The following is a 12733-nucleotide window of genomic DNA, read 5'->3' on the forward strand; positions in this document are numbered from 1 at the left end:
CTCGGCCAATGGGGATCCGCCGCCATTAACCCTTCCCGGGGCGGAGCAGGGCCGGAATTCTGTGTGTGTGAGTGTGGAGACTGAGGGAGGAGGGGGAGGGGAGGAGGAAAAAAAACCTGAGGAGAAAAAGAGGCGGCGGCGGCAGACGCGGAGGAGGCCGCGGCTTGGATTCCGACGGCGACGGGAAGGGGAGCCGCCGCCGCCGCCGCTGCTGCTGCGACGACTGAGGAGAAAAGGAGCCCTCCCCGAAGAAGGCTGGCCCTCCGTCCGGCTCGGGTGGGCAGCGCAGCCGGCAGCAGGCCTCGTCCGCGCCTTCCCACCGCCGCGCGCCCGCTTCGCCCCTTTCCCTCAGAGCGGAGTCTCGGCTTGGGCGGCTCGGGCCTCAGCGGCGGCGCCGGAGATGATGCCGGTGAGCGGCGGCGGGGCTGTGAGGGAGGCGGGCGGGCTTCTCTTCCTCTCTCGGGCGGGATAATCCTCCCGTCTGCCTGTCTGTCCCGGCGGAAAAGGGCGGCCAAAGGCAGGCGGCTCTCGAGTAAAAGGGAAAAAAACCACCTCATGCGCTCCCGCCTCCTCGCCTTTCCCTCGATCCCGAGCGGGGAGATCTCAGGAACGGCTCCCTTCCTCCCTCGCCTATCCCAGGAAACGGTACAAAACGCGCGCCAGGGAGGGAGGGATCCTGGCAACCCTCTTTTCGCGATCGGAGCCAGGCTGAGAGGAGGATTTAGGCTGTAAAGGGGGAAACGAAAAAGCCTAATCCGTGATGATCATGGCTAGCTAGCACTGGGTTGTGGGGCCGGCGCTGTTTAAAACAACGACGGGAAGGTTGATTTATTTTTTGGGTCGCCCTTTTGTGGGTTGATTGACGCTGTCATTGTTGGTGGTGGAGGAGGAGGAAGGGGGAGCGTAATCCAGGCGAAAGAACTGCGAGGTGTGTTTGCTTCCTGGCCTTATGGGTCGGTTATTGTTTTGTGTCAGCCCCTGCTGCCTCTGAATGGGCACCGCAGAAGCACCTGGAGGTAGATGGAGATAGAAGGGAACAAAAAGAGGCCGGGCGCACGAACGGGCTGCAATCCGATGCGCACTTGTGTGTAAGATCCACTGGGACTCGGAATACCTGCGCCTTACTTAGTCTTCGTGCCCGCTTGCTTTTGAGTAAAGCCCCACCGAATACAGTCGGGTTTGATTATTTCCAAGGAAAGATGCATAAGGCCGGGCTGCGGAGTTCCCTGTTAACCTTTCTTTGCATCACTGCTATTTCTTTATTAAAAATGTGCGATCTGCACGCCCCCCCCCCCCACGGGATATGCATCTATAGCTGCTGCTTGCGTTTTCCGCTGCTTATCTCGGCATCAGTGAATTTAGGCTTGCTTTGCTGCTTTGACTTTTTATTGCATTGGCAGGGTATTTCATTTTAAAATGGTTGTTTTTCTCTGATGGCCCGCTTTGTTGTAAATTTATTTCGATTCCTTGGGGAAATGCTTCATATTAATATGTGGTTTATTTATAGCTAGTTCTTAATGTTGATTAGTGAATTATTCATTTGTTGGGTTCGGAAGATTACCGTATTTTGCCTCAATTGCTCCCCAGCATTTAAAGAAAAGGAAACTTGGAGGAAATCTAAATCGGAAATTCCAAAATAATTCACCCTCCTAAAACTAAATACTGCAGGGATTCCCACCCTTAACTATATGGAAGTGAGATAATGCTTGGGTATGAGAAAATAAGAAAGAGTAAGCAATGAATTAGGATTTATTATTATTATTATTTCTTCATGCTGAGAAGAACACAGGAAGTAGTATAAAGGGGGTTTGTCTGTTGCAGTGGTAATGTGTGGCTTAAAATGCCCCTTTTGTCATACATTGTAAGACAAATACACATTCTCTCCCCTTTGTTGGAAATCTTAAAAAAAACAGTCTGTTAAAATTGGCAAAAATAGAATCACTGGAATGAATGGATTTACAGAATTTGGTTATGATCTAGGCCTCTGAAGTGGAACACATATACATGCATGTAATCTTACTGGCTTTAGCTGCAGTCCATTAACCAGTTCCTTTGGAAGAGTATCTCCCATGACTTACTCACCATATTCCAGTATCGGTGTTCTGGGGATTTCATCCCATGAGATGTAAACCATGATAGTGTGTGTAGTTCTTCTAGTATGCTCATGTAATAGCCTTTGTCAAGGCTGTAGCTTATGAATTTGAGATGATTGTATATGTTGTTAGGAGGGAGCTGTAAAACAGGCACAGTCAGTTTTACAAGCATAACATGCAACCTGAAACATGGCTTGCATTTTCTGTCTCTTGATTGCATGTATTTTAATGCATAACTCTTAAAACAGTGTTTCAGTTATTATTTTGCTTTTTGTTTTAAGCTAGTGATTCATTAATGCCTATACAGTATTTTGTATTTATTTTATTCTTATATTAAATATTCTTTTTTGTCATATGAGACTGCAGTAACAGCAATGACTTTTGAATGTTACTTCATGTACCTTTCAGAAACATTTTAGTAACAATGATCCTTCTGTAAATCTGATACTTCATACAATTACTGCATTTCCAGTTACATTTTGTTCAATCTAAGTACAGTACTAGATACCACCCTGGGGTCCATTGGAAGGAAGAGTGGAATATTAAGTAAATTAAATAAATAAATGAAACAGGATTTGTTTTCCTTCCGTGGCATGAAGTAGTAAAGTGATTTTCTTGATTTTTGTTTGATTTTGTATCTGTCATAATGCAGAAGATTATGCATAGAAATAGTAAAATACTTATAGTGACTCTGAGTCCTGACCTTCAGCACCAGGATGTTCCTGTTCTTGGCTTCAGCATAAATTGCATATATACAGAAGTATGTCCAATTGTCTGATACCTCGCTTTGTGAATGAGGAGCTCAGTACAAGCAGAGTTACTTTGAATTGACCACAGCAGCTTTGAGCCTATGGCAGCTATCCACAAACCACTTAAAATAATTTAATCCTACTCAAGCCACGGTGGCAAAGCTTTATTAAGTGCGTACATTTATGTTCTGTAATAAAAAGGCCAGTATCATTGGGTATTGCAGTTGTTAGGGGTAATACACATATGCACTTAGGAGCCCCCTCAAAGTTGTGTTGTACCACATAGACATTTGCATTGCTGCATTGCTGGGTGGGGTAGGAGGATTAAAGGGTTGAACTGTACAGTATCTCCCCTCTCCTACTATTGCATCACAGACCCACAGACTCATTTCAGTGTGGTGGAGCAGCTTTTCCTTTCAAAGCTGGTTTACTACCAGCAGTCTGGCCAGCTGTAGCTTTCTCTATCTTAGTCCACCACCCTCAATTGCAGCATTTTCCCAGTTCCTTGCCCTTACAGACTTTAAGACTGGAGGATTCACATTGAGTAGGACAGGAAACTGGAAGAGCCTGGCAGGAGCAGAACTGTGATGTTTGAGAGCCAATGTGGTGTAATGGTTTGAGTGATGGACTATGATGTAGGAGACCAGGTTCAAATTCCCACTCAGCCATGAAGCTCACTGGGTGACCTTGGACCAGTCACCATCTCTTAGCCTAACCTACCTCATAGGGCTGTTGTGTGGATGAAATGGAGAGGAGGAGACCATGTACACCACCTTGGAAGCTAAAGCTCACTTGGAAGATAAAGGTGGTATATAAATGTAATAAAAATGTTTAATGAAATGAAAACCTTAACAGGAGCTGTGATGGGTATGAGATTTTCAGAAGCAGGGAGCTCAGTTAAATCAAAAGTCCAATTCTGTCCCAGTCCTTTCTCATCTATGCTGTGACTGTGGCCATGTTGGAAAGCATTGGAGCCCTAAAAAAACAATGTATGGATAAACCCAAAGAGATAAATGTAATTTTGTAGAATACTGTTTTGAAGTGATATTGGTAAAATTGATCAGAACTATATTGGTGAGGTCCTTGTAGTTGTGCTTTATTGATTTTTAATTTTTTTTAGCATATATGGTAGATGAAATATAATGGTCAATTGCTACTCTAGCAGCATGCCAAGAATGGAATCTAGAAGGTGGAGTTATGCTGATGTAGGGTGGGGTTGTGATCAGTAGACTTGTGGGAGGAACTGAAGAGTCTGCAATTGGAGACACTGCTGAGTGGGGAAGACCTGTCTGGGCACAAACACTGGAGTTGTCAGGAGAGGGGTAATACTAGTTTGCATCCAGTAGGACTGTGAATGCTTTCAATTTGCTTAAGTGGAGAAAATAAAGGGTTTGTTCCTATTACAGAAAAACAAAGAACTGGTGTTGGGGAAACCAGCACCTTTGGCACCATTCTCCAAAAGACTCCGGATTGTACATGTACCCCACTGGTTATGTTGACAGGCATCTTAATAGAGTAGATAATTGTTTTTTATGTATGCATATACATGTATTTTTAAAACACTTCTCTGTGTTCATCATGCCCCAACATTACATTTTTGTCATGCTAGATTGTGACAAAGGAGAGCTGTTGGAACTCTGTATAGAATACACAAATCCACAGTGCCTTCCTTCCCCATTCCCTTTTATTATCTCTGTTTTTGCTCATTTCCCCTTCACAATCCATCACTCCTCAGTCCTCTGTCTCATTGCTTCTCCTCTTATGTGTAGGAAAGACCCTCTAAGGTAGCATCAGCTTATTTTAGGGCAAGATCCTGTACACCTAAAGGAGCGTCTCCATCCCCATTGTTCAGTCCGGACACTGAGATCCAGCGTCGAGGGCCTTCTGGCGGTTCCCTCATTGCGAGAAGTGAGGTTACAGGGAATCAGGCAGAGCGCCTTTTCGGTAGTGGCGCCCGCCCTGTGGAATGCCCTCCCTTCAGATGTGAAGGAAATAAGCAGCTATCTTATCTTTAAAAGACATCTGAAGGCAGCCCTGTTTAGGGAAGTTTTTAATGTTTAATGCTGTATTGTTTTTAATACTCGATTGGGAGCCACCCAGAGTGGCTGGGGATACTCAGCCAGATGGGCAGGGTATAAATAATAAATTATTATTATTATTATTATAAGATAAGATAAGATCCTAAACAATATGGAACCATTGAGGTGGTGCCATGTTGTCCAATATACTGTCTTGAATTTGATATTACAGTATCTTAAATCAAAATAGAATTTTGTAACTGTAGGCAAAACATATCAAGGACTTGATCATGTGATCACTGCAGTAAGTTTGTTTACTACCAGTTGCTAGGGAGCATAAGTGGGCAAGCACTGTTGCATTCATGTCCTGCTTGTGAATAACTTCCCAAAGGCTTCTGCATGGCTTCTGTGGGAACAGGATGCTGGGCTAGATGAACTAGCAGGGCTCTTTTTATGTTCTTGCTATAACAGTACCTGTTGAATTTCAGAGCACTAAATGTAATTCTTTTGGCCTTTCCAATATAATATGGTGGTGTTCGTGGGAAACTTTTGGAAATCGTTTTTTGTTGTTAAAATAAAATTTCTATTTACAGTCTCAGCCATTTTTCCATATGTTGAGTAGAAAGCAGAAGCAATACTATTTTGGATTAAGTTTGCATTGCTATTCTACCCAACTCTTGGGAAACCCTAAAATTCTATTATTCTAACCTACTTGGTTCTAGGGGATGTCCTTGAAAACAGTCTTTAGTTTTGAGGTCCAAATTTTAACAAGAATGTTCACAAGCTAGAGAAGATTTGGAAGGCATTAATATAATGGGTTTCAAATTGAACGCACACCTGTAATAGAAAGCAGTGCACTGACTTCCTTTTGAACTGAGGGGGTGGGGGGAGAATTACAAGACTGGTAAAAATAAAAGACACAAACATGTTAGTCAGAGACCGTGCTTTTTGAACTGAGGGAGTTGAGAAAAAGAATTACAATATACAAAAATGTTAGAAACAGTGGCAGTAAGATAAGTAATATTGCTGAGCTATTACTTTTTCAAAATGACCCCTTTGACTGTAAGAGTGGCAGGACAATAAAAGTAATTGCTAAGGGAAGGTGTGAATGAGTATTCCTTCAAGAGGCCTGACATATATTTTTTCAGCCATATTCTGTGGATGGTAATTGATTTATGCTTTGGGGCAGTATTGCCTATTAGGCAGTATACTATGTATTTTGCCCTACCAAAACATGGATTCAGGTATCCAAGAGTCTGGGGTTGTAATTATGCAAATACCTAGTAAGCCTAAATCTACAGCAGGGTGACACTTTTATTAGGACCAACTAAAATGGCAAAAAATAATAAGCCAGCTTTCAAGTTCTGCAGAGCTCTTTGTCAGACACAATATTAAACAGTGTGTGTGTGTGTGTGTGTGTGTGTGTAAGTTGGGAGTGGTATAGTTGCTCCTCAAGTCTGCAATTTATAACTATCTTAAAGAGGATCCAAGGAGGAGTGTTGTAGGCATAATTGGATTAGACTCTTGAGATACAAGACAGCATGTAATGCTTCTATTTTGGGGCTTTCAAATAATTTAACCCTTTTTTGCCATTTGTAGTTGTATGCGGCAGCTTACTTTTTGAATTTTTTTTTTAAAGAAAGGTACTGATTTTTCTGTGGGTTTAGAATATTTTATGTATTACTTGTTAAGTTTGTTTTATACTGTATTATACTATTTTTGCTGCCTTTGAGAAGTTTTCTAAAAGCTTGGATATTAATTTATTACATAATAAAAATATGAAAGTATTGGAAGAGAGTTAACACATGAAGCAAGACAGAGACCTGTATTCATGAGGCAGAGAGTGAGATGGGGCCAGTGAAGATGTAATACTACCAACGTCTTAAGCCTTGTTAGTAGATTGGAAGCAGGCCTCCTTCCCGAATACCTGTCCCTTACCATCTTTAACCACAGTTAAGCGTGGGACAGCACTGATATTAATGATAACTAATGCAAACTAGAGTGGAACTAAACATTTCAAGGGAAACACTACATTTCATTTTCTAACCCATGTGCTTGTCTAACCCTGTGCTTGTCACATGAGTATAGTAGTGGGGACACTACCAGGGGAAAATTGGCAGGTCCAAGAAAATAAACACTTGCATGTGCATATGAGGCATATTTTTTCACTCTTCTTCCAGGAAAAATGGAATGGGTTAGCAGCAATGCCTTCCACGAGTCATACATGGAGTTACACAGTCTTAGGAATCTTTTTGTGATATATTCAGCCATTGCAGCATAACTGTCTGTCTATAAGAAATAAAGGTAAAGTGTTTTGCTTGTGCAGCCAGACATACCTTAGTTGCCTATAAAGAAATATTTCATGAGCTGTTTCAAAGGTAGCAAGACTAAGCCAAAGTTTCTTAGCTGTCCAGTTAGTTAGGCACTTCAGAATAAAGTAATGGGAGTTACCTATTCAGTTCTACAATTTACTTCAAGGTTCTGAAAGAAACATGAATGCACCAATAAAATAAGATGCAGCTCCATTGTGTCCCCATCTCATAAGAGCATAAGGGGAGCTAGATTATTTATTTATTAAAAATTATACCCTGCTTTTCACCATATATGGGTCAAAAAGAAACTTAAACAATAAAATTATATAATACATTTTTGGAGTAAGAGTGGAAGTGACTAATTAGCTGTCAGAAGGCAAAAGTAGGTGCACAAACTGGAAATGGCTAATGATGGGTGTAATTACAAATGCATGAATCTTTGGCTTAATTAAGGCATCTGTTCATAACTTTAATTAGGGATCCCTTCTATCATGGGTGTATAGCAGGCTTCCTCAAACTTGGCCCTCCAGATGTTTTGAGACTACAATTTCCATCATCCCTGACCACTGGTCCTGCTAGCTAGGGATCATGGGAGTTGTAGGCCAAAAACATCTGAAGGGCCCAGATTGAGGAAGCCTGGTGTAGAGAGCCAATATAGAACTAAACTTGATTATGTCCAGGTTCTGGAGTTGGCATTGTTAGGCAAAGATCTGATCTGAGCTTCAGGGCATTGCACAAAAAGGGGTTGTCCAAACTAGGTAGTTAGACAAGATATCAGTTGGAAAGGAAGCATGATGCAAGCAGGCTAGAGCCAAATGCAAGAAAGAGTGTTGTCCAGATAAAGTCCTGTCATAATCTGGAAGCATTTATAGCTAGGTGGTCATGAGTCAAATCAATGGACTATCTAAGGGGTGGAGCGATACAGGAGCCTGAAGGGAATAGTACTGCCCTATAGCTTTCCACTGTGTAGGCTTCAGTGGCCAATAATAATGGATATCAGCATGCAAAATCACAAGCTCCTGTTTGATCCCATGACCCTTTTTGACCATAATTCCCCTTTTACTTGAGCAGAGCACTTGAGACTCATTCACATGTATTTATCCTGAGATAGCAAACCCTTATCTTGCTTCACTCTATAATTTGCTTATAGTATCAAGGGATTACACAAGGACTTAAGTGAGTTGACATTGAAGTAGTGATATATAGAAGTTTTTGTCTTTTCTTAGTTTGCATAACTGACGAGGTATGCAACATGACCTCAGGTATGTAAAGGTGGATGAAATTCAGGAAGCATATATAGTTGAAAATCTCTTATTCTGGCATGCAACAATTGCTGATTCACCGTAACAATCTTAAGTTAACAATCACTGAAATAACTTCAAGTATTCCTGTTTGTGTAAATAAGCCTTTAGTGATTGTGTCCTATGGTTAATTATCTAAGAATAATAATAAAAGGAGATTTAGAATTTATATGCTGCAGATTTACTGTATGTGAATTACTTAAACGTAGTTTGAGGTGTAGCACCAATATATGAAAGTATTAGGTTTAAAATATCCTTCTCCATGGTTACCAGACCTCAGTTCCAATTCCATAGACTGTTTCAACCATGAGTGTGATAACTAGCGCTTGGACTCAAACCCAATAACATTTTTCATTTAGTATGATTTGCTGCCATGCTGTGTTGAAGGCACTAGTCTTGAGCCATTGCTTAAATAAACCATGAAATCCATCTCAACATGTTTCTCTGAATGACTTAGAAGATTTGCAGCTTCATTTGCTCCTGTATATATCTGCTTTGCCTTTTTATTTTATGGCTATTTTGTAAGTACAATTTTAGATTCTTTGATGCAGAAAAAGACTATAGTAGGGAATGAAATCTCTGTGGTGAGTGCATGCACATCTTTGTTAAAGAGAACTGTGTGCATACAGTGTATTTGTGCATGTATAATTTACTGGATTGGAAACCATAGGTGCAAATCCTGCACTTATTAACTGTGTAATCTTTTCTATCTATCTATCTATCTATCTATCTATCTATCTATCTATCTAGTCTGAAGTAAGCACCACTGATTTCAGTGTAACTTACTTTTAGGTAACTGTAGTTGTAGTCTTAGACACACATTCAAGTGAGGATATGCAGTCTTATCCATACTTCTTTGGTTTGATTCAAGTGCAGAGTCTGATGTGCATTTAAATTAAAATTGCATGGTTTTGTTTTTGTTTTTTTGTTTGCTGCATTGTGTATGACCAGATTTGGATTAGGGCCAGTAGGCAAAGAAAAAAAAAAAATACTTGGTGGCTGATTTGGGTATTTGAACCACATCGTGTTTGCTATCATTTTGAGCAGAAAGCTGTTGTCTTGACTATGTTTGGGGATAAGTTTGAGCTAGCATAAAGCCAGCTACCTTTGGTATGAATAATAATAATAATAATAATAATAATAATTTATTATTTATACCCCGCCCATCTGGCTGGGCTTCCCCAGCCACTCTGGGCGGCTTCCAAAAGAATATTAAAATACTGTGATACATCAAACATTAAAAGCTTCCCTAAACAGGGCTGCCTTCAGATGTCTTCTAAAAGTCTGGTAGTAGTTGTTCTCTTTGACATCTGGTAGGAGGGTGTTCCACAGGGAGGGCGCCACTACCGAGAAGGCCCTCTGCCTGGTTCCCTGTAACTTGGCTTCTCGCAATGAGGGAACTGCCAGAAGGCCCTCGGTGCTGGACCTCAGTGTATCATGTGGTTCTACTTTCGAAAGTGAGCGGAAGCATTTTGTGGTTTTGTATCTTTCAGCCATCAACAGATCAATTAGTGTATCTTTCTAGAACTGCTTTCTAAATTTTATATGAAAATGTTCTTATTTCCAAAACTTAATCTTAGCTGTACATTAACAGAGTAGTCCTATACATGTTTTTCTAGAAGTCCTATTGAATTCATTGGGACTTACTCCCATATAAAATGTGTACAGGATTACATCCTAACTAAATGCATTTGCATTTCATGTCCCAAAGTGAAGAGAGAGTGGGAAAATAAAACTTTATTGCTTGCATAAAATAAGTAGAACTTGACATGAATTAAAATGAAAGATGCACTGTACTAATTATTTACAGTCTTGTACTGTTTTTATAGCACCACCCTCAGTGTAGATCTGGTTTTTGAGTGAGAGCTATAGACATTGCAAGCCTATCCCACCACAAAACCTCCTACATTAAAGTGCTTCTAAATCGTTACATTTTTCAAAGCCTGCTTGAAGCTGCTTAAGAAGGAGAAATGGTTTATTTTCCTAATTAGCCCTTGGGGTGAGCTGTTTCACCTATTTCATTTATGGTACTAAATGAATAATAGTATAATAGGCTGGGCAAATATCTGGCTTCGTAACCAATGTTTGCATCAAGGAATGAACTTGATTTTACTTGGTCCACATTTTTCTAAACTAATATCTAACTTTGGCTTAATGTGAACACACAGCATGCTCAAGAGTCTCCGCTTTCCTTCTACCCACATTCCTCACCATGCTACACCAAGAGAAACAAACTATAAGCATTAGTTTGTTGTGTTGTCTGAACCTGGACTTGTGGGTTGTTTCTCTCCTAACCACAAATGGTAGTCAATATATATTCTTCTCCTTCCTGGTTGTGGTTTGTTTAGGGAAAAACAAACCATGAGTGCACAATATAACAAGGAAGGGCTTGTGGTTTGTTGCAAAGTGAGGACTTGGGGGCAGCATGCACCAGTGTGTTGCTTATTCATGCTAAACCAGAGTTAAAGATTTATGGTTTAATGTGAAATGTGGGCACAGTCTAAATCTCTTGAGCAAAAGTAATCAAAAAAGTAACTGTAATTACTTTTATATTTTGTGTTATGTGCTTTATGTAGTTGTAAGCAACAATTTTCCCTTTCAGCTGATCACTTTCAAGAATTCCAGTTTCCTAATAGTTTAATATTTTTGTGTGTTTTTTTTACATATGTGCTGAAGTAAATTGCTGACTATTTTAAAAGTAATTACTTTGCCTATGCACAGCATACATGAAGATTACAGCTGTAAAACAAATTGTTCCTAAGTAGATACATTGGTCAGAAGGACCATTACTACTACTACTACTACTACTACTACTACTACTACTACTACTTCTTCTTCTTCTTCTTCTTCTTATTATTATTATTATTATTACTATTATTCAACAACAACAACAACAACAACAACAACAACAGACTGCTGCTGTTTAGTCGTTTAGTCGTGTCCAACTCTTCGTGACCCCATGGACCAGAGCACGCCAGGCACTCCTGTCTTCCACTGCCTCCCGCAGTTTGGTCAGACTCATGTTTGTAGCTTCGAGAACACTGTCCAACCATCTTGTCCTCTGTCGTCCCCTTCTCCTTGTGCCCTCCATCTTTCCCAACATCAGGGTCTTTTCCAGGGAGTCTTCTCTTCTCATGAGGTGGCCAAAGTATTGGAGCCTCAGCTTCACGATCTGTCCTTCCAGTGAGCACTCAGGGCTGATTTCCTTAAGAATGGATACGTTTGATCTTCTTGCAGTCCATGGGACTCTCAAGAGTCTCCTCCAGCACCATAATTCAAAAGCATCAATTCTTCGGCGATCAGCCTTCTTGATGGTCCAGCTCTCACTTCCATACATCACTACTGGGAAAACCATGGCTTTAACTATACGGACCTTTGTTGGCAAGGTAATGTCTCTGCTTTTTAAGACGCTGTCTAGGTTTGCCATCGCCTTTCTCCCAAGGAGCAGGCGTATTTTAATTTCGTGACTGCTGTCACCATCTGCAGTGATCATGGAGCCCAAGAAAGTAAAATCTCTCATTGCCTCCATTTCTTCCCCTTCTATTTGCCAGGAGGTGATGGGCCCAGTGGCCATGAGCTTCGTTTTTTTGATGTTGAGCTTCAGACCATATTTTGCGCTCTCCTCTTTCACCCTCATTAAAAGGTTCTTTAATTCCTCCTCACTTTCTGCCATCAAGGTTGTGTCATCTGCATATCTGAGGTTGTTGATATTTCTTCCAGCAATCTTAATTCCGGCTTGGGATTCATCCAGCCCTGCCTTTCGCATGATGAATTCTGCATATAAGTTAAATAAGCAGGGAGACAATATGCAGCCTTGCCGTACTCCTTTCCCAATTTTGAACCAATCAGTTGTTCCATATCCAGTTCTAACTGTAGCTTCTTGTCCCACATAGAGATTTCTCAGGAGACAGATGAGGTGATCAGGCACTCCCATTTCTTTAAGAACTTGCCATAGTTTGCTGTGGTCGACACAGTCAAAGGCTTTTGCATAGTCAATGAAGCAGAAGTAGATGTCTTTCTGGAACTCTCTAGCTTTCTCCAGCACATGTTTGCAATTTGGTCTCTGGTTCCTCTGCCCCTTCGAAATCCAGCTTGTACTTCTGGGAGTTCTCGGTCCACATACTGCTTAAGCCTGCCTTGTAGAATTTTAAGCATAACCTTGCTAGCGTGTGAAATGAGTGCAATTGTGCGGTAGTTGGAGCATTCTTTGGCACTGCCCTTCTTTGGGATTGGGATGTAGACTGATCTTCTCCAATCCTC

General features: G+C 41.0%; 1 protein-coding gene across 4 annotated transcripts in view; it reads left to right on the plus strand.

Moving 5' to 3' along the window:
* PPP1R13B (protein phosphatase 1 regulatory subunit 13B) overlaps positions 1-12733 on the plus strand; it is a 73773-nt gene continuing 61040 nt past the window's right edge. Inside the window, exon 1 of one of the 4 annotated variants that reach the window (XM_081858931.1) lies at positions 1-67. Coding sequence is in view for 2 of the 4 variants with exons in the window: in XM_081858928.1 (XP_081715054.1) it covers positions 556-645 (90 nt within the window). In the remaining 2 variants the exon portion in view is untranslated. The other 3 variants (XM_081858929.1, XM_081858928.1, XM_081858930.1) reach the window with 3 other exon arrangements.

Source organism: Podarcis erhardii (assembly GCF_964252035.2).
Source record: "Podarcis erhardii genome assembly, chromosome: 1".
In the NCBI taxonomy this organism is placed as follows: domain Eukaryota; kingdom Metazoa; phylum Chordata; class Lepidosauria; order Squamata; family Lacertidae; genus Podarcis; species Podarcis erhardii.